Source organism: Macaca nemestrina, chromosome 12, assembly GCF_043159975.1.
Source record: "Macaca nemestrina isolate mMacNem1 chromosome 12, mMacNem.hap1, whole genome shotgun sequence".
NCBI classification, from domain to species: Eukaryota; Metazoa; Chordata; class Mammalia; order Primates; family Cercopithecidae; genus Macaca; species Macaca nemestrina.
Window position 1 is genome coordinate 117297286 of NC_092136.1, and position 27801 is coordinate 117325086.

Genomic DNA, 27801 nt, shown 5'->3' on the forward strand with positions numbered 1-27801 from the left:
CCAGACTCTGTTATTTTCTGGATAGATGGTTCTGGATGAGTTAATCTCCTTGAGCCTTGGCCTCCCTGCATAGATAATGGTGCGACTCTTGGTGCTATGATTCCCAAAGGTGCTCCCTGGACAAGCAACATTGCCTGCGAACTTATTCGACATAATGCGTCCTTTTTTTCTTTTTAAGAGATGGGGTCTTACTGTATTACCCAGGCTGGACACCCGGCTTAGAAATGAACATTCTTGGCACCCACCTCAGACCTGCTGAAGCAGAAGCTCTGGGGGGTGGAGCCCAGCAACCTGCATTTCCCAGACCTCCAGGAGGCTCTGCTTTGTGCTCAGGGCTGAGAACCACATGTTAGGCCACTGCTGAAATGAACACTCCTGGCACTAAGAGGAGACAAGCTGATCTTCCTCAACCCACCCAGGCCCGAGGCCAGCATCTCAGGGTGGGAGGGATGGAGAGGGATAGCGAGGGCCATGAGCTGAGGGTTTGGTTGCGGTGCGGCTCTCCTCCCTCCCGCTGGACTTCTCTGCCATGTGCCTCTTTCCTTCATTCAGTTCTCCCCTCTTCTCAGGCGCTCAATGCTCTGGGGCTATTGAAGTCGGCCCCATCTGAAAGCCCAGCTTTTGCCCCAGAATCATGAAATGAGAATCTCTGGGGTTGAAGCCTGGCATCAGTATTTTGAAAGTTCCCCAGATAATGCCAACTGGTGGCCATGTTGGGAACCATTGGTACGAGCGTATCTACTGTCAGGTGTTTCTGACCTCATGTGTCCCCCATCCCCTGGGTGCTGCATTTTCAGAGAGGGCGAGGTAGGCGGAGGGCATTGCTTCCTGTAAAGGAATGGCTCTCTAGTGGTGAAATGCTTGGTCTCCTGATGGGAATGGGGAAATGGCATTCTGCCCTCTGGACTATTGGTTTTGCTCTGTTGGGGCGGGGTGGGCAGGTTCTGACTCAGCGGGGCTTTAGTCTCAGACCCTAGTTTTGGGTTGGGGCATCAAGAAGGAAGATTGGAAGAATGCTCTGCTTCTTCTTTATTCTGCTCTCTAGGGGACAGAGGTCAGCCTGGCCCCGTGTCTGGGAGCATCAAGGGCCATGTCCTTTTTCTCAACCTGGTGCAGGCTCAGGTACCAGCTGGCATCTTCTCTGTGCTTGGAGTGTGGGCATGTTCCTGCTGCCTCCTAACCCTCTCCTCCTGGGCCCTTTGATGTACTAATCAGAGTGTGGGGTTCTCTCCAGTCATCGAAGAATGAAGACTTAAAAAGCTGGACTCTAAATCCTCTGCTGCATACACGTTAGGATCTCTTAACTCCTCAGCTCCATCTCAGGTAGATGGTGGACAGGTTCCAGGCTAGAACACAAAGGCAATTTGGCTCCTGCCCTTTTTCCAAGAAGTTGTAAAAGAGGAGAAATAGGACCAGGTGTAGAGGGAAGAGAGAGAGGGGTTAGGGTGCCAGGAAGAAGGAGGAAGGCCGAGGGAGAAGCGTGAATGGGGAGACAGGTGGACAGGCAAATTCTCAGACAGGCCAACAGGTCGACAGAGACCGGATGAGTAGAGCATCAGTCAAAAGGAAGAAGAGGCCCAATATGCTGAATGGCCCATGCATCCCTCAAGGAGCCAGTGGACAAGAGGAAATGGCTGGGATGCAAGGAGCCTGTGTGGAACACAGGACCAAGATGGGGCCCGGGGCAAATGGAGGGACCCACAAGCCCTCTCTGGCAGCTGTGGCTCTGCCCATGGCGGGGATCTGTGCCCACTCCCCTCTGCTTGGGCCCTCACCGTCCTCCAGAGTGGTGGCATTGATCTCGCTGGATGAGGGCCCCGTGCCAGCCCGATTGAAGGCCTGGACCACCACCCCATACTGGGCGAACTTCTTGAGGTTGTCCAGGGTATAGACCTCGCTGTCCCCCGTGGCCTTCATCTCCACGATGCTGTACTGCCCGTTGCTGCCGGGGCTATTCTCTCTGTAGCCGATCTGGTAGCCCCGGATGACACCGTTCTGCAGCTCCTTCTTGGGTGCCTGTGAGCATGGGGAAGGGGTGGGGACAAAGAAATGGGACACTCTAAGATGATGCTCTTAAAACCAAAGTCAGATCATGTCATTCCTCTGCCCCAGCCCCTCTCAGAATGAAAGCCAAAGTCCTTACAATGGCTGCACCGCTCTGTGTGACCTGTGACTTCCCATTACCTCTCAGATCCCCTCCTGTGCCCCTTGCTTCCTGCGCCCCAGCACTCTGGCCTCTTTGGCCACATCCCCATCTCAGGGGAAACACTTCTCTCCTCTGCCGCGTCCTTGCTGAAATGCCTCTTCTGAATGAGGCCTTCCTTAGCTCCTTATGTAAGACAGCTCCCTGCCTCTCTCTGGCACTCCTTATTTTTCTTCCTGGTTTATTTTCCTCCACAGCACATAGCATCATCTGACAGTCTATAAATTCCACTTATGCATTAGTGAAATCTGCCTGTCTGCCCGCATTAGAACGGAAGCACCGTGAGGACGAGGAGTGTTACCTGCTTTGTTACTATTGCACTCTCCGTGTCTAGAATGGTGCCTAGCATACGATGGGCCCTCAATACATACTGAACGAATGAACGAATGAATGAATGAATAGGAATATCATTTGGCATGGGTTCAGGGGCCTGGGGAAAATAGAACAGCAGACAAAAAGTAATCAGATGGAGAAGGAGGTGAGCAATTAGTTTGATTAAAAAGAAAGAGTCCCGAGATACCACTTGACATCCATTAGGATGGCTCTTACAACAATAATGGAGAATAAGTGGTAGTGAGGATGGAGAAATGGGAACCCTGTACATTCCTGGTGGGAATGGAAAGAGGCACAGCTACCGTGGAAAAGAGTTTGGCAGTTCCTCAAGAAGTTAAACATAGAATTACCATACCACCCAGCAATTCCTTTCCTAGGGTTTATGCCCCAAATAATTGAAAACAGGGATTCAGAGAGATACTTGTACACTCATGTTCAACGCAGCATTATCCAGAATAGCCAGAAGGTGGAAGTAACTGAAGCGTTCACCAGGAGATGAGTGGAGACGCAGAATACAATATTGCAATACAATGGGGTAGTACGCAGCCATGAAAGGGAGAGAGCACTACCATCTGTCACAACACGGATGAACCTGAAGACACTGCACTAAAAGAAATAGGCCAGACCCAAAAGGACAAAAACTACTGTCCGATTCCACTTAGGAGGTACTTAGAATAGTCAAAATCAGAGAGAAGGAAATAGGCTGGGAGCGGTGGCTCACGCCTGTAATCCCAGCACTTTGGGAGGCTGAGGTGGGTGGATCAACTGAGGTCAGAAGTTGGAGACCAGTCTGGCCAACACGGTGAAACCCCATCTCTACTAAAAATACAAACAATTAGCTGGGTTTGGTAGCACATGCCTGTAGTTCCAGCTACTCAGGAGGCTGAGGCAGGAGAATCGCTTGAACCAGGGAAGCGGAGGTTGCAGTGAGCCAAGATTGACAGAGCGAGACTCTGTCTCAACAAAACGGGGGTGGAATAGAGCTTTCATGGGGAGCTCATGTTTCGTGGGTACAGAATTTCAGTTGGAGAGGATGAAAAAGTTCTGGAAGTGCTAGTGGTGATGGTTGTACAACATTGTGAACGTGCATTGAACTGCACACTTAAACATGGTTCAAATGATAAATTTAAGTTATATGTATTTCATTAAAACTAGAGAAAAAAAGATCCCTGACTTTCACCTGGGTGCAGCCCCTGTGGGAACACTAAGACTGCATTGCCTCAGACACCATGGTCAGGGACTGGGGAATGGTGAAGGCTGAGGCCCCGAATGAACCCTGGATGGAGGCACAGAGATGGCAAGGACTTGGAGGTTAGAAGGGGGCTGGTGGGAATGAAGACTGAGCCCAGTCAGCCAGGAGAATGGAGAAACTCCACTGGCATCAGTCTGGGGCTGGAAAACACTCTCACCCCAGGCTCGAACCCTGATACACACCCAACCAGGTGCGCACGCACACACACACCTCAATATATCCATTCACACCCAGAACCAGGAGCATGTATCCAGACCCATCAAAGCAAACATCTTAGTCCACACCCCCACTCCCGACCAGATACATTTAGATCCACGAATAGAAATTGGCTCCTTTAATGACCGGGCCTGCCCATCTATAAATTGAGACAGAACATTCACCCCAAGTGCATTTAAAAACAGCTTGAATCAGGGTTTTAAAGACAATGAAGTTAATTTAAAAGCCCACCTTTTATTGTACTAAAAAATAGTGAGATCAAAAACAATTAAGTTAGTAAAACAGCCCTACTGTTTTTTTTTCTAGTCAATGAATGTTTTAAATGAACTGCATTTTAAAGCTCACTGTTAACTCAACAAAATGAAGTTTTAAATTTAACATAATTGTTTTGAACTCACTAAATAGGTGTGTGTCTGTGTGTGTGTGTTTAATTGACTTGATTCTTTGTTGCTGCTTCAATATTTCTCTCTGCACTTGGACAGTCCTGCTTGCTGGTCTGCAAGTGGACACATTTTTACATTTGGGTCTTGTATCTACACACGTATGTCTATGCACACGTGCACACACACACACACAGACACCCTTTATGGATATAAATGTATCTTCACATCGACACCCATTCTCACATTTCATGTAGGTATATCTATACTGACACACATTGAACATCATTATACTATGCCACAGATTGCCTACATACCCAGAGCTATGTATACCATGATATATACCTGCATACGTGGCCACATCAGCATATACTGACAGGCCTCAGACAGGCATGCAGGCGCACCCCAATCCATCCATCCAGATAGATTCACATATTTATACAAATCTTCACAGATCCTTCCTCCCTCCTTCCTCTCTCTTTTTTTCTCTCCTTCTCCATCTCTTCTCTCTTTCTCTGTCCCCCGCCTCTCCAAAGAGCCACAGTCAGGATTTAAATCAATCTTAACAATATTTCTCTGGCATTAAGAAATCAATAGGGCTGATTGCAAATTTATGTCATAAAGCAAGGGCGATCCATCTCGTGGAAAGGGCCTTAAAATGAAGTGACTTATCTTCAAGTGAATCTTTATTTTTCATTAATCTGTTTCTCAATGTTAAAAAAAAAAATCCCCTGAGAAGTCAGTCCAAAATTTATTGACCATCTGGTTCATTCTGAAGTTCTAACTTTCTAATCAATTTTATTTTTCATTATGAGACTTTGGAGAAATAAATCTGATTCCAAATTTTTATCGACCTGTGGGTCAGAGCTTTGTAGCCCGACGTTTCAGTATTTTACATATTTATTCATCCCTGCCCCCACCTCCTGGCTGCCTTGGAGTATTTCTAGGATACAGGTCCACAGCCAGGACACAGCCAAGAGTTTGGGATTGGATGCCAGGCCTCACCCCAATTTCTGAGGAGAGCCCTGGAACCCAGATCTGAATCTGGAGAGGAACCCTGGCTCCAGGTATCCACTAGGTGGGCTGCCTCCAGGAAGGACCAACCGCCCAGCCCTACCTCACTTTCTTCTTGGTCATGCCTCTGGGAGGGAAGGAACTGGGCTGCTGCTATGTGTGTGAGTGTGAGTGTGTGTGCACATGGTCTTAGGAAAAATATCACCAGGTCCTTCTGAATCCCTCTCATTCTCAAGTCTACCTTTCTAAAGAGCCCAGAAGAAGGACTCAAGCACCTGGGCTTTTCCTATAAGGAGAAGAGTCAGAAAGTCACCACGGATAACTGGTCCCTGATGAAGACAGGCAGCCCCCGAGCCCCACTGTTAAGATGGGAAAGCTCCAGGAAGAACACAGACAGCCCTGAGAATGCTCTATGATCCACAGCCCTGTGCAGTGGCTGTGGAGGGAAGGCTGACTGGGGCTGCAGACACTGTGTTGCAGTCCCAGCTCTGTCTCTGCTAGGCAGACCATCTCACGTCTTGTCTCCATGGCGTCCTCTGGTGGAAGGGGATAAAAGTGCCTTCTCTCGCTGCTCCCCAGGAATGAGGAGAGGGTCAGATAAGTTGGTAAAGAGAAAGCACTTGGAGACTGGAGGATGTAGTGAGACAGGAAGTCCCTGGATTGCCAGCCCTTCTGTGCCCCTGGAGGGGTTTGGTGGTAGGGCCAGAAGCTGCTCAGGGAAGCATTTCTGAGTCCTGCGCAAGGTCATTCTGTTCTGTTTCCCTGCCCAGCTGTGGAATCTCCCCTAAGATTTTCTTTAAGTGACAGACGCTTCAGTCACCCCCTCTATATTTCACAGGTCTTTGCCCTTAGAAACGACTGTAGCACATAGCACATACTGGTCTCTTTTCTCCACAGTTCCCCCACCCTCAGAGGTAGGGAGGGCAGTTACTTTCATCCTGATGTTAGAGAGGAGGAACTTGGCATAGAATCAAATCTACTTCCAACCTTATTACAACATGTGGGGTTTGGAGGATGGGCCAGCACGGCTGAGGAACCATCTTCCCTCCTGGGCACTGCAAGTTTTTCATTCCACCCCAGGCAGAGACTCCCATCAGAGAACCAGGGAGGAGAGGGAAGTGGGGGTTATTGGGCCGGGGGGACCTGCCCTTTGCCTCCCTCTCCTTCTACCCCTCAAATCTCACTAGGTTTAGTGACAAAACAGGCCTGAGCATCATATAAGGCTGGAGACTAGCAAGCCTGCTGGGAGCTTCCGTCCTGGATTGAGGAGAGAGGAGGCAAGGGGGCATTCCAGGGGAGATCCCTTAGACACACTTACCTTCCAGGTCACCTGGATGCTCTGTGAAGTCACTGGCTGCAAGGTAACGTCCATGGGGGGCCCATCAGGAGCTGAGCAGGGTAGGGGGGAGGAGAAACATTACAAGTCAAGACCTGGAAGAGGAAGGGGTTTTATGTTCCCACACCCATTCTCCTGAGCAGGAGGGCTCCTGGGGAGAAGACTAAGCGCAGATGCAGATAGCAGAGAACTTTTGTTTGAGTTCCCCTGAAAGTATCTAGGGTTTCAATTTCCTCTTCATTCTCCATAATTTGCTGAAAATATAGCAAACAATGATAATAAGATACTACTGTACATGCAGTAGGATGGCAAAAGTTTTTAAAAGTTGAAGAGTATGAAGTGTCTACTTCATACAAGAATGTCTAGTGGCAGGAACTCTTATCCTCTGATCATGGGAGAGAAAATTGGTATAACACTTTAGAAAACATTCTAGCATTTTTTGTTAAGGGTAGAAGTATTTCCCTGTTTGATGACTCTGTAATTCTACAACTGTTTATATCCCCTAGAGAAACTCATGAACCGGTACACTAGCATACAAGAATGCTTATAGCAGCATTTTTGTAATAGCTCCAAGCTACAAACAACCTAAATGTCCATCTACAGTAGAATGGACAAACCCACTGTGGTATAGTCATATAATGGAATACTATACAACACTGAAAAAGCATAGCTATGCTAATGATATGAATGAAGCTTGCAAAAGTAATATTGATCAAAACAAGCAAGATACAGAAGAATATATGAAGCATGATGTCATGAATACATTCTACTGGAAAATAGGGAAAACTAAATTATACATTTTATTGCATATACACCGTGGTAACAGTACAAAAAAGAAAAGCATGAAAATTAGTATCATGAAAGTCAGGATACTGATTACTTCAAGGGGAGGGGTGGTGTTATGACCAGAAAGGGGTACATGGGGGACTTCCGGCATGCTGGCTAATTGATAATGAGCGTTGGTTATACTAGTTACTCATTGTTTACCTTATGCTTGTTTATAAAACTGCACATATATGTTATGTGTATTTTTCTGCATTTTTTTTTGAGATGGAGTCTTGCTCTGTTGCCCAGGCTGGAGTGCAGTGGTGTGATCTTGGCTCACTGCAACCTCTGCCTCCCAGGTTCAAGCGAGTCTCCTGCCTCAGCCTCCTGAGTAGCTGGAACTACAGGCATGCGCCACCACGCCTGGCTAATTTTTGTATTTTTAGTCGAGATAGGGTTTTGCCAAGTTGGCCAGGCTGGTCTCATACTCCTGACCTCAGATGATCCAACCACCTTGGCCTCCCAAATTGGTGGAATTACAGGCATAAGCCACAGCTCCCCGGCCTTCTCTGCATTATTTTGTATTATATGATAATAAAAGAAAACATAGCAAGAGAAATCTTGTTTAAACTTTCAAGAGAACTCTATGATGAGGGTCATAGAAAATGATCCAGGCCCTAGTACCCCATCTTTTGTAGATAGATCTTTCCAGATGCTGGGGCCAGGGGAGTGGGGCAGAACCACAGATAGCTCCCCCAAACCCAGCATTTAGAACCTAGCCTGGAAAAGGGTCAAACAGAAGAGCCTCCGATGATTCAGAGGTGGACACAAACATCTGTTAGGATGCTTTTCCCCACCCCACCCTCTCTAACTGCAAGCTCATTGCCAATTAACAGGATCGCTGTAGGCCCCTGGTGTCCCTGATCCCTGAGGCCACGGGCAGGGCAGGCTGGGCGAGGTGCTCACCGGCCTCCTCGGTGCTGATGGTGAGTTCCTTGCTCGGTTCACTGCGGCCAATCTTGTTGAAGGAGTACATGCGGATGCTGTACACGGATGCTGGGTGCAAGTCCACGATGTTGGCCTGGTTGATGGTGGGGGAGATGTTGCGTGTGGACTGCTTGAAGTCCCAGGAATCTGGAGAGAAGGCACCTATGTCAGAGCACAGCCAGGCAGACTCCAGGACCCTTTCCCAGCCTGAAGTTCCAGCACAGCCCAATCTTAAGTTGGATGCTCCGAGGGGTCCAGCTCACACAGACTGCAGAGAGGGCACAGGCCTGAACAACTTCACAGAGGGTGCAAGGGGTCTGTCCCATGCAGCTCCAGCTTGGGAGAAGCCTGACTCTCCTCTGCCACTGGCCAGCCTGTAAGCTCAAACTTCAGGCAGAGGTCAGACGAGACGTTCCCCAAGGTCCCTGCCAAGATCACCATCTGCTTGCTATCCCTGAGGGTCTGACTGACCAGTGCCCTTCTTCCTGGGTCTCTCCTCACATCGGTGACCTGGTCTAATGGTGACACCCCCCATTTACCCAGTGGCCCCCATGTGAAGCAGGAGGCTAAGTCTCCTCTCCCTTTCTCCTCCTTTTGTGTGTGCTTCTGTATTTCTTTTCCTTGTGCACTTGTGAGGTGATGAACTTGAGTGTTATACGTCGGGGTTGAGGGGGACAGGCCAAGTACCAGAGTCCCCAGCCCAAACCCTACCCTCTTTCCTTCATCAACAGGGGGATGGTTTCTGAGTCATTAGGGTTAGGGGCCACCAAAGAGATTAACATGTTCACGATTTATCCAGGGAGACTGGTAGTCTATCTCAGGGCTGATGTTTAGCAAAATTGTAGGGGGTAGAAAATACCAGATAAATGCCATTCAGGTGTGACTAAACAGTGCCTAGACCGATACTGTGACGATGAACACCCTGCAACTCTAGAGGAATCCAGTCATTTGTTCAATATATGTTTGCTGCACACCTATTAGGGGTCTCCAGAGGAAATGGAAGGGGTTGCAATTAAAAATGCCTCAGCTAGGACCTTCCACACCCGGGATTCTTAACCAAATAACTGTTTTTGCACCTTACTTTGAAAAGAAAAAAAGGCGAAGCACAAGGAAACAAGCTGATAGCAGGGCTGAAAAATGTTCCCAGGGCAAGTCCAGATGTCACTATTCCGTCTAATTTTCTATGCCTTTAAATCCACAGAAGAGTATCATGAAAAATTCTCCATAGAAAAGATTAAGTTATATTCACCACAGTTTAAATTCTAAATCAGGAAAGGAGGCTAGCACATTCTAGAAAGACTAAAAAAAGTTTTTTTGGTTAAAACTAATGCCTGATAGGCCAGGCGCAGTGGCTGATGCCTGTAATCCCAGCACTTTGGGAGGCCGAGGCGGGTGGATCATTTGAGGTCAGGAGTTTGAGACCAGCTGGGACAATATGGTGAAACCCTGTCTCTCCTAAAAATACAAAAATTAGCTGGGCATGGTGGTGGGTGTCTGTAGTCCCAGCTACTCAGGAGGCTGAGACAGGAGAATTGCTTGAATCCGGGAGGCGGAGGTTGCAGTGAGCCGAGATCATGCCACTATACTCTACCCTGGGCAACAGAGCAAGACTCCATCTCAAAAATGAAAAACAACAACAACAACAAAACAAAACAAAACAAAAAATCTAATGCCTGATAAATCAGGAGAACTAGTTCACTAGAAGACACTGTCCCAGGCCCCCAATTTCTGGTTAGTTGAGATCTTGATGGTTTGCATAACACCACTTATAGCTGCTCAGGCTTAGCATCTGTGAAGGGCACTGGCCCAGCTCCCCATCTGTAGTTTTGCATTTAATTCTTTGGTTTCATGAGCCAAAGAAACAAAATGGCAGGCAGTTGCTGCTCAAAAACTCGTTGTATTTTAAAACACCCTAACTACAGGAGGGTCATTTTGTGGCTGGCAGGTTAAGCTGGAATTGCAAATATGCAGGCTCCTACCTGCTGTGGGCACTGGCCTGTGGGTTTGGGACAGAACAGGCTAGTCATGTGGAGGCAGGTGCTCCCTTCTCTCTGTGGCATCCTGGGAGCTGGCACCAGCTCGTAAGTCACATCTGATGTGCCCATGTTTGTAGGAGAGGGAGAGGGAGCACAAGTCAGTGCATTCATTTTTGATGAGTGCAGGCAGAGGGAGGATACTGGGGCGGTGTGTCTGGAGAAGAGGCGCTAATATTTACCGAGCACCTGTGGTGTGCCAGGTGCAGCATCGGGCAATTTAAATGCTCACCATTTACTCCTCACATCCTCCTGCGGCATCAGTGCTCCATCTCCACAGCAGAGGTGACCCTCGCGGCACCAAACCCAATTTCCCACCTGGTTTCTTGGGTGTGTTCAACACTTTGACCTCTCTTCCTTCAGGAAACACTCTCCCCTTGGCTTCCTAATAAAACACTCTCTGGCCTTTTGCTTATCTCTGGGGCCAGTTTCTCTCTGTCTCTGTGCAGATGTATCCTCCTCTACCCTACCAGGAATGGTTTGAGTTCTTCAAGACTCCACCCGAGGCTTCCTTCTCTCTTGCCATGCATGCCAACCATGCATTCGATTTTCATCTCTGCACAGATACCTACCAGATTAATATCCAGCCTGGGCCTCTCCTTCAGACACCAGACCTTATAGCCAGCTTTTTAGTTGACGGCTTATCTTGGATGTTTCATAGATACCTCAAACTCAACCTGTCCAAGACAGAACTCTTGACCATACACCCTGTTTACCCAGCAACTTCCTGGATTCCATCTCGAATGGCACCACCATTATTAATTTCTTCACTCTTCCTTCTCTCTCTCTCCCTATCAAGTGGGATAACTTTTGTGTTCTGTGTCGTTCTTGAATCCTCCCACTTCCCTCCCTCTCCATTGCTACCTCAGGCTCAGCCACCATCATCCCTCCTTAGACCAGGGAAATGGCCTGTTCCCTAGCCCTCCACGTGCTCAGCGCACCCTGTTTCTTTCATCTGTTCTCCACACTGCAGCCATCATCCACTCTACAAATACAATCGAGCTCCTCTTACAGACGAGCATTCCATCTTGGCCCTGAGAGTGGCCTTCTCAAAACACAAGTCTGATACTGCTATTCCCTTATATAAAATTCTTCAATAGTTGTTCCTTGTTCTCGGGATAAAGGTAAAATCTCACAACCTGACCAAGGCCCTGCAACATCTGGCTCCTGCTCACCTCCCAAGCCTTATCTTTTTCTGTTCTTCTCCTCTGAACCCTTCCAGCATTTAGAGCCCCTCCTCAGTCCACAGTATCTTCTTTCAAGGGTTCACTGTTTGGTGGTAACTGCCCAAGGAGATGCTAAGCTCCCTGCAGTCAGGAGCCATGTCTAAAACTTTGGTCTTCTCCCCAATTTCACATGTGTTGGGCCCTTAAAATGTGCTGTTGAGTTTAAACCAGAGCCACGGTTTTTCCCCTTTATTTGGGACTTGGAGTTCCTCTGCACTCTGTGGCCACAGTGTACTCTTTGCCAATCCCCTCCTTGCCTTGCTCAGCTGCAAATCACAGGAAGGTTGGGCGGGGGAGTGTCCCGGAGAACAACTCCTTTTTTTTCTGCTTTTGCCGCCCATAGTTTGCAGGTGGATTTGACCTTGTGTTCCCAAACCATCTTTGGTGTTAGCACAAAATAGCTCCCTCTCCACAACCTTTCCAGGCTAATGCACCAGAGTCAGATCTGGAGGTCTCTGGCTGATCTGCTAAACTTGATCACTGTCGTCTCCCTGACCCTGAATAGCTGAGACCAGGGGCCCTATTTTCTTCCTTTTCCTTTTCAGTTCTTGGAGTACTGAGCTGGCTTTGGTGAATGTTGTCTCTTTTAATATTCCCTTTCATATGAGCCTGGCTTACCCAGATTAACATATTTCATTAAGGGCTCTCTCTCCCTTTCTTCATCAAAGGGTTTATGATGCAAAATATTCTTCTTAAAATAAGGAAGCGGCTGGGGAGATGTCAGTGCCTTCTGCTCTGTGGGCTGCTTGCTGAGAGGGGACTGGGAATCTTTGGTTTTTCAGGAGATACATTCACTGTAGAGGGGACGCAGCTTGGAGAAAAGCCACATCTGGAGCATTTAGCTGCCTGGGCTCAGGAAGCACATCCATTCTGCATCTCTAATTTTCTCCTTGGATCACGCCTTTGAGACCCCTATGACAATCTCTTCACAGCATGGAGAAGACACTTCTTGTGTCACAACGACAGCTCACGACATCCCAACACCAGTCCCTCTGACAGCCACACTCCAGCTCCCACAGAACACCATGCCACACCAGGCCAGCTCATCCCACGGTGGCCGGCACAGCCCCTACACCAGCTTGTGCTATGAGGCTGGTGTAGGGGAGGGCCATCCTCAAAGAACCCATCCTTGCTCTGTGCTTGGTGAACAGGGGTGAAATGTGGTGTCTGCATTTTTAAATCTGCACAGCGCCATCTGATAGATTTGTGTGGATGGTGCTATTTATCATTTGGCATTCATGTATTATTACTCTGCTGCCTGGGGCCAGGAGAAGTCAGCATGAATGGGATGGCTTAGAAAGGGCAGACTCGGTAATTTCTCTTGGAAAATTAGCATGATGAGCAATATGGCAGGAATCCTGGCAAAGGCACAGTTGGGGCAAAGAAGGTCGGGAGCCGATGGTCAGGACCCAGGATGGGTGTGGCCTGGGGCAGGGGGAAGGGGAGAGGGGAAGCAGAGACAAAGGACAGGGACCTGTGGGAGGTTACCATGTGCCAGGCTGGGTGCTAGGCACCTCCATGTACGTCATCACCCTCCCCAAATCCTCACGGCCACGCTGAGAATGATTTTTTATCCATTTTATACATAAGGAGATGCCCCAAGATGTCAAGTGCTCACTAAAGATCATGCAGCTCTGACACTTGGTCTGCCCAAGTCTTCAGCTTTGTCAATGGTTCTTGTTCCACTAGTCCACAGGTGCAGGAAGCTGTCCTTAGACACACACACACACACACACACACACGCGTGTGCACACCCCCTCCTTTCTTTGAGTCATCCTCTGTTCCCTTGGATACCTTTTCCAGTTCTCACCTAATACAGTTTGTGGCATATTACACTTGATTGGATAGTGCTTTGTAATGGTTCTGAAAGAGTGTGTGTGTGTGTGTGTGTGTGTGTGTGTGTATGTGTGTATGTGTATATTCTCACTCCAACTGCATTGTAAGCTCCAAGGGCAACATTCTGTCTCCTATTTCTTTTTCTTTCTCTACCACATGGCTGGTGCATGATTCTGCAAAAAAATATTGGCACTCAGTACATGTGGCTGACTGACAGACACATATATTTTAGACTGCAAGTCCCACAGGACTATAAATTGCTGCACGAGGTATTTGAGTTAGAAGAGACAGAGGAACTTACATTTATTAAAAGTTTGCTCTAGCCCTGTGCTATCACAGATGCGTTCTCTCTAATCCTCTAAACAATCCCATGAGGTAGGCATCACCGCCCCCACTTCACAGATGGGGAAGCTGTGCCGTGCCCAGGGTCTCTGCCTGCCTCCAATGATAGCACACTGCAGTTTTCATGGCACTCCTGTTCCTAAATGCCAGGATGTGACAGATGCCTGTCTGGGTGGGCTGTGCTGGAGCCATCCCACCCAAAGGTGTGGAAAGGACCGGCTGCCTTCTCAGTGCCCTGGGTCCTGTGACTTAGTTCTTTAAGAGTGCAAAGCCCTTGTGGTAGGCAGAGACTGAAGTTGAGCTTTCATCATCCCTCTCTCTACCCTCCCCACCCATCCTGGCATTCCTAGCTGGGGTGGTCTACCGCAATTCCTCATCCTGCAGGGAGCCAGAAGGGGAAGACATGGATGTGCTCTAAGAATAGCATCTTCCCTTTCCACCTTGCCTTCTGCCTTGCTCTCCAGATGTGTGATGTTCTCCACGTCGCCCCTGCTGAGTGGTGCCCCAGGAGAGGCTCCCACACATTAGAGACTGGTCACTGGAGGGGCAACGGGCATCAGGGCAGCCTGGGGGGAAGGAACAGGGGGAGGGGCGCGAGCGACAGCCCAGGCATCTACCTCCCATTCCAGATGTGTGCCGGCAGGGAGGCGGTGTGCAATGCCATGTGCGATGTCACCCTCTGGACCCAGCCCTTCCTGTTTACTCCTGGGTGGCCTGTGCCCAATCTCAGGGAGCCCTGAGATGTGACATGGACACAGTCAGCCCTTCTGTCCCTTTGCCTGATCACATTTCCCCAGCTGCAGGGCTGCAATGGCCTCCTTTCTTTTCTCCTGGATATCAATTTCTTCCACTCACATTCATTCTTCTAAGGCACTATGTTTGCTCAAGTCTCCCCTGGGAGCTCAGACATTGTTAGTGGCTCTCAACGACCTTCCCCAGCAAAGTGAAAGCTCAACCCAGATGCTTCCCTCCCAACCTGGCCCCAAAGCACCTTTGTAGATTTATTGCCCATGAATTGCATCTATGAGCCCTGTGCTAGATCATAGGCCACTTCCTGGTGTACATTGCACCCTCACTTGGTCTCTGTCCTTCACTTTCTCAAAATCTTGGCCTGTTGCCTTTTAGTACCCAAGACCCATCTCAGTGCAGCATCTACAGGGGACCAGACAGATGCCTTCCTAGACAACCCCTCTTGGCTCAAGCCCCTCCTTAGATCTGCGGCCCTCCTGCACTCAGGTTGAACTCCTGGGTGGCTGACAGCAACTAGACCAGAAGTGTCTGAGAATAGGGTTTGTCTCTGTAGACATATGTATCAAAGATGACTGGCCCAGGGTTCCGGACACAGTGGCTTCTCAAGTGGTGAATGCAGCTCAGAGATTCGCTTTCACATGTCCCACTTCAACTCACTCGCCAACGCTTGCTGAGCATCTACCATGTGGCCGGGCCCTGCGCCGGGTGCTGGAAATGCAAAGGGAACAGGACTTGGCCAATTGAGAGGAGAGGACAGCCGGCCAGCCAATGGCCACTGACATGCTAAGTGGGAGAAGAAGGGTCTGGAAGCTTCAGGAGAAAACGAAACCTTCCATCTAAGCAAGGACCCACAAGAGGAGTTGAGCTGGTGGGGGAAGGAGACTGAGGAAGATTGAGTCATCTAGACTCTACTCTTTTCTATGCTTTATTTGTAATTAATTTAATTTGTAATTATTTTGAGGAGTGAATACAGGCTTATGGTATCAAATTCAAAAGGTACAAAGGATCCAGAGTGAGACACCTGCTTTCTTCTCACCCTGCTCTGAAGCCACTCAGGTGCACTCTGTTCCCCACTGAGGCCCCTCCTTGCCATTCCTGCCACCTGACCATGGGACCTATGACAGTGTCCCCAGATGCAGGATGCTCATGGTGCCCCACAGTGCCTCACAGTGGCGGGGCGGCTGCACAGCAGCCAGCTGGGGTCTGAGAGGAGGGCTCTGGGAAGGGCTATTTTTTTTATTTTTATTTTTTCGAGATAGACTGTCCCTCTGTTGCCTAGGCTGGAGTGCAATGGCACGATCTCAGTTCACTGCAACCTCCGCCTCCCGGGTTCAAGCAATTCTCCTGCCTCAGCCTTCTGAGTAGCTGGGATTACAGGGGCGTGCCACCACGCCTGGCTAATTTTTATATTTTTAGTAGAGATGGAGTTTCACCATGTTGACCAGACTGGTCTCGAACTCCTGACCTCAGGTAATCCACTTGTGTCAGCCTCCCAAAGTGCTGGGATTACAGGCGTGAGCCACTGCGCCCAGCTAGGAAGGGCTCTTAGAGGAAATTTAGGTCCAAGCTTTTCCAGGGTCTCCTGTCCCCCCATGACCCACTTGTGGGGACCATTCTTAGGACCAGCTCTCTGATCTCCAATCATCCTCTTCACCCCAGACCAGGAGCACCCATATGACCTGGCCAAAACCGTGATGCTTCTGATGCCAGAGACAGCCCACAGCCCTGGGTTCAGTGCCCTTACACGGCTTCAAATCGGACCACCCTTGGGAACCCTGGCCCAGGGACAGTCCTGGAAAGGAGCTGACATCACTACCCATCAACTGGGGGTCTCCATCTTCCACCTAGACTCCTAGCCCGGCCAGTGTCCCTCCCTTCAGAAGCCACAGAGGCTTGTGCACTGGTGGGTGCTTGTGTGTCTGGCTTGGATGGGCAGCCCTGAGGCTCAGGGGCTGTCCCCCCAGAGGGCACAGGCAGGGCACGTGGCACAAGGGGCCATGGCAGGCCATGCTGTCACCCTCCTGGTCCAGCACCTACCTGATTTGTTCTTATATTCGATGTCGAAGCCTGTGATGATGCTGTTCCCGTCGAATCGCTGGGTCCAGCGCAGGTTCATGCTCCGGGCCTTCACCTCCCGGATCTCCAGCTCTGGGGGGTCGGGGGGCTCTGGAGTGCGGCAGGGGAAGGGAGGGAAGTGAGGAGGGCAGCAGGGAGCTTGGCCTCCTGTTTGGCCCTGGGGGTTGGCATCGCCTGGGTCTTGCCAAGGACTCTGGCACCCTAGGGTTTGAGCAGGATGGGAGCTGGAGGAGGCCAGCAGTTGGGCTCAGAGTCTGAGGAGGTCTGGCTTGCTCTCCTGTCTTGCTGCCATCTTGTTCTTGGCCTGGGAGAGGGCTGACTCTTCTGCAGGGATTCCTGTTAGCTGACAGCATTTTTCCCCTTCCCTTTCCCAGCTTGACTTTCCCTTCCCACACCCGCTGCAGGGGCCTGGACCCAGGAACCTGACTCCTCCACCCCTCCCCAGAAGGGGCAGTGGAATCGATAGCGGCTGTAGCCATTGCAAACTTTTGCTGTCTAAGTCCCTGGAAAGATCTTATTTCCCTACCCTGGGCAGGTGGAGGGAGGCTTTTCCCCAGAAGGCAGTTTCCTGTCATCCTCCACCATGGTGTAGGCTGTGGCCCCTGCTCTTTGAGGTAGAGTTAGCAGTGGGCCCCTGGGCCCTGGGGAGGTGGGATGGGAAGGGCGGGGCAGGTGAAGGTACCTTGTACAGTGAGTTGGATCAAGCCCCGGTCCTCCCCATATGAGTTGATGGCATGGCAGCTGAAGAACACAGAGTCCCCACGGTCAGCGGGCTTGAGCTGGGAGACCACCAGCAGGGGAAGGAGAGGGAGGAAACAGGGAGAGTCTTTTAGAGCTGGTCAGCTGAAGGGGCCACTCCAGGGCTATCAGCAAGGCCCTCTTGTTCTGGGAGGGGGACCCACAGGGGTTTTGCAAAGGTCTTCTCTTCCCAGGGACTTCCAAAGATGGAAGTATGGAGGGCTTCATACAGGGAGGGGACACCAGAGGGAGGGAGGGAGGGGCTGAGGAGTCCTAGGGGAGTGGGAGGGGCTGAGGGGGTCCCAGGGGAGTAGGAGGGGCTGAGGGGTCCCAAAAGGGAGAATGGAGCCCCGAGGGTTCCAGAAAAGAAGGCGAGACTGAGGAAACCACATTTGATTGCTGTGGGGTTGTCAGAAAGGAGATACAGTGAAGTTCTGAGACAGAGATTCCTGGATGGAGAGGGGAAATAAGTGGGAAAGGGGAGGTACATTTTTGGGATGTGGGGAGGGGCTCCCAGGCTCCCCATTTGCCTCTCGAATGCAGATGTGATAGTTGTGGGCTCCCCACTCTCTGAGAGTCGGGGTCCCCCAGGACTGGGGTGGGGCACTCACCTTCAGCGTGGAGACGACCTCATCACCATTGTCTTTGGTGGCGATGGCGTACCGCATGACACGGTCAGGGTCGATGACCGTGTCCCCCTTCTCCCAGCGGATGATGATGGGTCGCTCACCCCGTGCCGTGCAGTTCAGCTCCTTCGCATGGCCCTTGATGGCGATGGTGGTGTTGGGGTGGGAAGTAATCATGGCCGGGACTGGGGGGCGGAGGTGGAGGAGGCCCCGTGAGGGTTGTGAGGTCAGCCTGGAGGAGGCATGCGTGCCCTGCACAGAAGCCCCCACCCCAGCCGTCCCTCCCCCAGGAGAGGCTCCAATAAAGGAGTACAGGGAACTCCACTGGCCTGTCCCTTCTCCCACACCCATCCATGACTGGGACAGCCTCCCTCTTCACCAAGGGTCCCCACATTCCTCCTCTGGGGAGGCAGTGGACTGGGCTCAGAATGCTTTTACAGGTATGCCATACATAGAACTGTAAAGGAAACCAGTTATACTGAAATATGGTTATGCAAATATTAAAAACGAACAAGCAAACCTTCGATATTGTATATCACATATCAGTATGTGTTCTTTACTACTCTTTACAAAATAAGATCCAGTGGTAGCTCGTATAATTGCTGTCTTATATCACCATGATCCTGTAATAGTGCTGCGTATAAGTGATATTTTGAGATATCTGCAATCACTGTGATGTGATGGGAGCATATCTGAGGATTTCTGCTGGTGACAGTCACAGGGGCTGCTCTTGCTGCGCTTTGTCGCTTATGTTCAAAATGGAAGGAAGTACGAAATTTCAGTGAGAAGTTAGTGAAAAAATGTGGTTTTCTCTCCACCCACATTCATGGGTCCCCCTAAAGATCTACAGAGCTTCTAGCGGCCTCTGGACCCCAGGTTAAGAAGCCTTCTTGAAAACACCAAGACTCTGCTTTTTCTCTATGGCTAAGGCTTGTTCATCTCCCTCCTGTTCTTTCAAACAACATACAAAGGAAAACCGTGGACACCACCACAATAAACATCCACAAGCAGTGCTAACAGGACTGAGAAAATCACCAGCAAACAACCAGGGCCCAGGCTGGTCATAAGGAACCTGCCCCCTCCACCCCCGTCCCTACTGCCCAGACAAGAAGCCTGTCAATCACTGGCCCCTCCTCTGGGCCTGAGCACGTGTGGCAGCAGCAGCAGGAGGGGAGGGGCAGGGGAAAGAGGGTCTCAGCTGCAGCGAAACCCTGTCCCCTTTCTTCTCCACCCAACTCAACGAACACACATGGGACACTTATGCCATCATGAGACCTCGTGCCAGGCTGGGGGGTACACATGACAATGAGACAGGGTCCTCACCTCTGGAGGGAGGGGAAGACAGATACCTGCACCGGACAACATGAACTGGAGGAAAATCTGATGAGTGTGTCATCCAAGGGTTAGGAGACATTAACTTTGACTGAGGGGCATCAGGGAAAGCACAGTCCATCCATTCAGCAAGGATTTATTAAGACCTACTACGTGCCAGGTCTTGTCTTGGGTTCTGGAGCTGACAGTAAATAGGACAAACATGGTGTGATCTCATGTTTGAAACTCCTGTGATCTCAGGGAGTTTCACTCTAGTGGTGAGAACAGACAAGACTAGCAATTTCAGTCAAGAGTGGTGAGTCCTATGCTGGGAGAAATGCACAGCCCCTGACCCGGCAAGACTTAAATGGGGAGAACAGAGGGAAGGGCGCCCAGGCAGGGGAATGTGCTTGAGCCAAGGGTCCAAGGCAGACATAGGTGGGGCATGTCCCAGGAAGGTCAGTGATTTGGTGCTGCTGGAGACTATCCTCGTCCTTTTCTTCTTTGGGAAAATTTGCCTTCCAGTGGCTCTTGTCTCAGGAGGGGTGCCCAGGAACCATCCTGGAGTATACAAATGGGGAGGGGCTGTCATTGGCTGCAAGAATCAGAAACCCCCCACCCCCACCCCCATTCAGGGGAATACCTCTTGTCACAACAGAGACTAGCTCACCCTATCCTGGTCACTGGCCTGCTTTGGGCAATCGTGCAAAAACGGGCTTTGTCTTATCTGTCCTCAAAACCCAGTTCCCTGCCCACCCCCTTCACCCTGTCTCCCCACCGCCCCTGCGCTGTGTCTCTGCTCCATTTCGACAGCTGGCCCTTTCTCCTCCTTCCTTCCGGGTATTCTCAGGGTTTCTCTCTCCCCCAGTTTTAAAGGCCTGCTCAGACAAAGTTCTTCCCAGCAAACTCTCCAGGGACATCTGACTTTTATGGACAAATAGGCCTTTGAAGAAATGAGGGGAGCCACAGAGCTGCCGTGGTGCCATCTGATACCAGTCTGTGGGCAAGGAGATGTCTGGGACAGGAGCAGGGGGGGATGAAGGGAGGTTTCTGGCTCCCTGAAGTCACACCACACAGCAAGCCACCTCCTCTGCTGCCTTGTCATGTGGGACTTGATGCTGACGACAGCCCTGGCCCCCAGGCCCCCGCACCAGCCTTTCAGCACATTCCCCAGCCCCAGCTCATCAAATAATGAAGCAGATAAATTTTATAATGCACGGCATTACACTAGGATATACCATAAAATGCGAAAGACAAATAACGAGGTGCAAGTTATAATGAAGAAAAAGCCTGCAGTCAGAGACAGCCGAGTATGAATTATTGACTAAGGTTTTACACTCTCAAGGATGTGCGGAGGAATATTTTTCCATCAAAGATTTGCATAATTCACTCGTATAAACCTGGGTGGAATATAGAGTAAGATTTTACATCAACAAGTCGGGCCTTGCATTGCAGATGCCTCCATTTTTACTGGAGGATTGAGATGCTTGGGTGTTGGGGAGGCTCGTAAGGGGACAGGGGCCTGGGGCCTGGGTCCCCCATGGGTCGGGCCCTGAGGCCTCCTTCCTGGGGAGGAATCCTATTCCTGAGAGGTTGCTGCTGAAGCCACAGAGAAGCAGGGGAACAGAGTGTGTGTGTGTGTGTGTGTGTTTGTGTGTGTGTGTGTGTTTGTGTGTGTGCCTGTGTGTGTGTGTAAGTGGGGCTGGGAGGGAGAGTCTTTCTTTGGTAGGAGGACTTCACAGCTCTTCAGCACACCTCTGTTCTGTTCTCCAGGCAGGCCTGCACTAGCCCGTCCAGGGCCTGTGTGTGCATTACAAAGGCACCCCCACCACGCCTCTGGCTGGATGCTGCCTGGTGCCAGCTTGGCCAGTGAAGCAGGGACCACGTTTCAGACCCCATTCACCCCTGAGGCTATGTACTTTTGAGCAGTGCACAACCTGTGTATCCAATACATGCCATTCCCACTTCAGGGAACCTGTCTTTCTAGTCAGCTTTGTTCAGTCCTGTGGGCAGCCAGGGATAGCAGGGTCCCCAGGGATCCTTGGCCCCTCAGCCCTGCTGTGTGTGGTAACAACCATACCTGGGGCCTGAGACAGGGTCCCTTCACCCTTCCACCAGCTTAGGATGGCAATGAGCACCACATACCACAACCCTCACTCAGGGCTAGTTCAGGGGAGCCCTCTCATGAGGAAGAGGACAGAAGCTTGAGGGGCTTGGGGGCCAGGCCAGCCTGGGATCTGCTTCTGTGGCTGTGAGCTGTGTGGTCTTCCACCCCTTAAAGCTAACTTCTTTGAGCCTCATGGAGCACTGTGAGGACAAACTGAACCCACATATGTAAACTGCCTGCCACACAGCAGCTGCTAAGAAACCTGGGTTCTATTCCTATCCCCAAGGGGTTCCATCAAGACAGGAGCTCTTCTTTATAGAAACGTGATGTGCAACATAGACTATTGTCTTTCATTTTGTGTGACAGGACAAGGGTCTTTTTGGGTAGAGGAGAAAAGCCTAGGTCTGTGGCCTGAAGATAGACTGTGGTACTGAAAGCAAATGTCAGAGAATGTGGTCCTAGGCAAAAGATGACCTGGCCAGAGTCAACCTGCATTGAAGTGTCCAAAGTGGCTCTTCTTGGCCTGGCCAATGGTTCCTTGTATCATAGGCTATACCCACTGATGTCAGCCAGCTCTGGCCGGTCCTAGCTTGATAGGCAGAACCCCACTGGGCTGGTATAATGAGCCCCTGAATTCAAAACAACTGGGTGCCAGGTAATAAGGACTACTTCACAAGTACAAGTGGCACGGAAAAGGGTGTGTGGCTTGACATGCATTACCAGACTCCATGGAAAAGGCCCAAAGAAAAAACTATGTCAGAAGTCATTTCCTTGTCCATCCTTGCCAGCACAGGTGAATGCAATCAGCCAATTAGCTAAACTGGGTCTGCTGAATGTCCAAAATGGCAGATATGAAAATGGTGGATGTGAAAATGGCAGATGTGAAAATGGTGGATGTGAAAGGTGCACACCTCAGGCAAGAAGGAAAGCAGAGCCCTGGTGTAGTAAGATGGATGTGTATCCTTTCATGGGAGTACTGCCAGCTTCCTTCCAGGCCTTGCCCCTAAAAGTGAATCTGGGAAGTGGAAGGCTGTATAAGACCCATGTCTGTTACTCCTACAAGTTCAGAAAATACACGTGTTCAAGTTACTGGCTTCAGGTGTTACTTGCCAGGCGATCCCACAGAATCCTAGCATCCTAGCATCCTAGCATTGCAGAGCCCAGATGAAGACCTGCTTTGCTGAATTTGTAGCAGCCGCTGGCCACACGGGGCTAATAGGCACTTGAAATACAGCCAGCCCAAATTGGGATGTGTGATAAGTATAAAATACACACTGGATTTCAAAAATGTAGGAAGAACAAAAAATAATGTAAAATATCTTTTTTTTTGAGATGGAGTATTGCTTTTGTCACCCAGGCTGGAGTGCAATGGTACAATCTCAGCTCACTGCAACTTCCGCCTCCTGGGTTCAAGTGATTCTCCTGCCTCAGCCTCTCAAGCAGCTGGGATTACAAGCGTGTACCACTACACCTCGCTAATTTTTGTATTTTTAGTAGAGATGGTGTTTCACCATATTGGTCAGGCTGGTCTTGAACTCCTGACCTCAGGTGATTCACCGACCTCAGCCTCCCAAAGTGCTGGAATTACAGGCGTGAGCAACTGTGCCCGGCTGTCATTAAGTTTTATATTGACTACCTGTTAATATTTTAGATGTATGGAGTTAAATAGAATATACTATTATAATTAATCTCACCTGTTTCTTTTTAATTTTTTTAACATATGACAAAGAAATGATTTTAAATTACATATTATTTGGCTCACATTATGGTTCTACTGAATGGCACTGGTATAGATCAGTGACACAGACCCTTCCTTTGGCAAATGGAGAAACTGAGGCAATGCAAGGAAGCAATTTGCCCACGGTCATGTTGCTGGTAAGCAGAAGAGCATCTCAAAAGAGGATGGGTTGCAGAGGGCAGTACTGAACACAGCGATGCTGCAAAAGGTGGGCGCCCCGGCATCACTGGGAATGCGATTTCTCAGCTCTCTAGGACTCATAATTACAAGCTCAGGTTACCTGTTCCTAACATTAACCAAGAAATATCAGGTCTTGTTCTGGGGACCCTATTTGATGAAGGACATTGACAGGCTGGAGTGTGACCAGGAAGATGGGCTGACTTGAAAGCATGCTGAGAACTGGGAATTAGTAACCCAGGGAGCAAGGGAGAGATACTGCAAGGGGGGAAGGGAAGACCTCCTACTTGGCCTAAGAAGGAATGTTCTAGTATTTTCTGCTGTTTGGGAAAAGGGCCACAGTGGGAAGCAGTAAACTCCCTGCACTGGAATTAGACAACCTGTGGCCTCACAGAGAGGAGTCAATTAAGGCCTGGATCTGGGCCCCTTGTCTTTGAGCCCTTGGGGATGCCTGGGGTCTCAGAAGAGGGAAGAATGGTCTGGGAATGTGGCTCACTGTCTGGCCAAGTGATTCTCTGAATCGGAGTACTCATGTCCTTGCAGATGGGGGCTTTTGGCCCCTTGTGCTGGGTAAGAGGCAGGGAATCTTCTTCCCCTCTTCCTCTGCCAACTAACCAGAACAGACAACTCTGCCACTGTGCCCCTCCATCAGGCCCTGCACCCGGCCTCCAAGGACCACGGTGTCCTCCTGTGCCCACAAATAGGAGCTTTGGCCCTCCTGGCTGCTGTACTGCTGGGCTTAACAAGGCAGCCCCTTAATAGGGGGAAGTCCAGGGCATAGGTGCCTGCCCCATGGATCCTTCACCTTCTTCCACCTCCCCCTTACTTCTTGCTCTGGACTACAAGGTCTCTCTTCTCCACTGAGTTGCAGTAATAAACAAGATCGAACCTTCTTTATATGGAGACCAGCTGTACCCCACAGGGCTTTCTGGGTGAAGGCGGCCACCATGAATTCCCTGGGGATATGGTCATATGCAGTCACCAGGAGTACAAATCCTGACACACACAGACAAACACACACACACAGACACATACACAGACACACACCACACACCAGGGGCAGTGTCAGAAACACACCTCAACAGACAGTCACAAACATAGTCACCCTTACAGCCCATGCTCTGACACCCTTACCATAAACCCACGCACGGCACCACACACACATACCCTGATGCAATGATCAATTGCATGTCAGTACCCTGATGTGCTTGTTTAACACATGTCTCCCCACGCTGCTGCAGTCCATAAGTGCACACGCTTTCTCCACACACACACTTTTATAGTTCCCTTTTATTGGGCGCTTACCATGTCCTGGCAGGATTCTAAGTACTTTGCATGAATATACTCATTTGAGGTAGGCACTATTATTATGCCCTGGCTCCAAAGCCTGTGTCTTGATGTATTTCTTGACGAAGCTTCGTGGCCTCCCACGTGCCCGAGTTCCCCTGACAAAGCAGGCCCTGAGCTGGATGCCTCTGCCTTTTGGCCTATTGTTCAGTGGTTCCTCCCAACAGCAACCATGAACGTGGGTCATATCATCTCCACTTTTCAAATGAGGAAACTGAGGCTTTCAGAAAGTGGTTCTTCCACCTCTAAGGGGGCTGGCCACCTCTAGCCACCTATTTGTCTGCCACCCTTGCGCACAGTCCCTGGCTTTTGGAAATGGAATTTGGCTGTCACCAAAAAGCTGTGGCCTCTGCGGCGGGGCAACTGCAGCAGGTACTCCTGGGGCAGGCAGTGGGGACTGCTACTTTAGGGGTGCAGGTGGGAGAGCCGGGAGAGCCGGGGTGGGGAGGGGACTGTATGCACAGGGCTGGATCCTGCGTGACAAATGCTAATGACAGTCACAAAAGCACCTCACTGCTCTATAGGGCACAGGAGGCCTTAATGAAATACAACTTCTCTGCTTTCCTGCAATCTAATTCAATTAACTGCCAGGGAAATCTGATTTCTCTTTACAAACAGGGGTGCAGGGGAGACTTTCTGGGGACTGGGGAGAAGGGAAGGGCTAGGGCTAGGCACAGTGGTGTGGGTGAGCTCCTTCTCAATCCACAACTCCTTCCTATACAACAGCTTTAGGTGGGGCAGGGTCTTCTCTCCGAGACCCTGGCGGAGTGAAGGCCCTGGTGTGAAGCTGGCCCATTTCATTCAAGCCCCGGTTACAGTCCCAGTGCCTGGCACTGTGATGATCAGATGGGGGCAAACTCTGGCGGAGGCCAAGGAGGCTTCCTGAGGACTTCCAGGGCCCTTCCCTGACACCCCACATTGCATGCAGGCCTCTCCTGTGGTGCATCCCCTGCATGGCACGTGTCTTCCGGCAGCCTCCTTGCCTCCTTGTGTCTGACTGTGAGACTCTCCAGGGCAGAAGCATCTCTATTCCAGGACTTGGCTCATATTTGTGGAAAGGAGAGCTTTACTGGGTGCCTTTGCCATCCTCCTCCAGTGCCCCAGGGCAACCTGCCCCAGTCCGCACTTAGGCTCACTCAGGGGAGCAGGGAGCCCTGCTGGGCCACTGGGGCTTAGGAAGCTGCCTTATAACTATGCAGAAACTCCAGACTTCCTTCTGCTGGATCCGATGGGTGGGCACCCATCGGAGAGGAGGCACCATGGAGAGGAGAAAGGCACCAGAGCCGAACAGGAATCATCCCCTCCCCTTGCTCCAGGGCCCTTTCAGGGCAGCAAGCCGAGGAGGGAGGAAATCAATTTCAGAAACAAGACAGTTGTCAGAATCTGATGTAACCGGTTCCCGTCTGTGAAATTACTTGCAGACCGGCTCCTGTCACCCCTGAGGTCCTGCTCGGACCAGCTGTTATTTACATTTTAATTTGATGTGAGAGGCTGATAGATTTTTAAAACACCACGAGACAGCTCTGCTGCCTCACTCACTCCCGGCATCCATACACTTTCTGACCAACCCCCAGGCGTGGAGGTAGAGTCTAGGGGTCCCCAGACCCTGCCAAGGGGATTGCAAACTCTGCTTCTACTTGGCCCCTACTTAGCTCCCCCAGATCCCCCCTTCCACTGGGGTCCCACTTAATAATAAGCTGGGGCAGGCCCGCTCCTTGCAGTTTACAAAGCAGTGCTGCATCCTTTGCCTCCAGCTTCATTCTTACTAAGGAGGTGGCCTGGGTCTATTATCCCCTACAGAACCAGTGAGGAAATAGAAGCCCAGAGAGGTTCAGTGATTTGTGTAAGGTCATACAGCTGGTGAGTGGCAAGAAGGAGACTGAGTCTCAAGTCCTCTGACAACTGGTCAGCACCTTTCTTTTGGTTTATCCTAGCCTTCTCCTGTGTAGGTTTTTCTTCCCCACATGGAGAGATTCTGGGGAGAGTGAAGGCAAGTGGGGGATTCTGAAAGAGGCTGGACACTGGAGGAGGGCTGGGCTGACAGGGCCAGGAGGCCAGTCTAGGGCAGGCTGGGGCTGGAGGCAGGAGCTGGGGAGAACAGTGAGTCTGGCCTTCCCCATCTTTGTCTCCTGGCCTCTTTTCCTCTGGTGGTTGGAGCTCAGCTGGTGTTTCTGACAAGTCCCCAAGTCACCAGGGAGTGAAGATTCAGTTATGAATACCCAAAGGAGAGGAGCGAGCAGTGCGTGTGGGAAGGAGGATGTTGAAGGAATGGGATGAGAATGCCACGGGCTGTTGGGAGAGGCTGCTAAAATGCAACAGAAGCATGGAACATTGAACTCCAAAAGGAAGCCTGGGCACATCTTCACCCCATTCATGGGCATGACTACGATAATAATCATCACAGTCTCTTTACTGAGAGCTTACTATGTGCCCGGTACTGTTCTGAGTTCTGTTACCTGCATTAACTCATGGAATCCTCACACAACACTATTTTTATTTCCACTTTACAGATGGGGAACTGAGGCTGAGATAAGTAAATTGCCCCTTGTCGCATGGCTAGTAAGTGGCAGAGTCAAGCCATGGCTGAGGCCATTTGTAGTCTCATCCACGATGTGAGAAAGAATGTGAATGTTGGCCGGTCAAGATGGCTCATGCCTGTAATCCCAGCACTTTGGGAGGCCGAGGCAGGTGGATCGCTTGAGGTCAGGGGTTTGAGACCAGCCACGGTCAACATGGTGAAACCCTGTCTCTACTAAAAATACAAAAATTAGCTGGGCGTGGTGCTGTGTGCCTGGAATCCCAGCTCCTCGGGAGGCTGAGGTGGGAGGATCGCTTGCACCCAGGAGGTGGAGGCTGCAGTGAGCTGAGATTGCACCACTGCACTCCAGCCTGTACAACAGAGACTGTCTCAATAAAAACAAAAAAACAAAAAACCCTATGAATGTCAGAGAAGGCCAGTAGACATTGAAGCAGAATCAGGGGCCCAGGAATGGGGGTGCCAAGTCGAG

General features: G+C 50.4%; 1 protein-coding gene across 1 annotated transcript in view; it reads right to left on the reverse strand.

Annotated features, from left to right (window-relative positions):
- The window catches only part of LOC105476431 (DS cell adhesion molecule like 1), a 365099-nt gene that overhangs the window by 36137 nt on the left and 301161 nt on the right, over positions 1-27801 (reverse strand). Inside the window, exons 12-17 of the mRNA XM_011732389.2 lie at positions 18099-18298; positions 17432-17528; positions 16711-16839; positions 8466-8633; positions 6717-6787; positions 1776-2016 (exon numbers count right to left, since the gene is read on the reverse strand). Coding sequence (XP_011730691.2) covers positions 1776-2016; positions 6717-6787; positions 8466-8633; positions 16711-16839; positions 17432-17528; positions 18099-18298 — 906 coding nt within the window. The remainder of the gene's footprint in view (positions 1-1775; positions 2017-6716; positions 6788-8465; positions 8634-16710; positions 16840-17431; positions 17529-18098; positions 18299-27801) is intronic.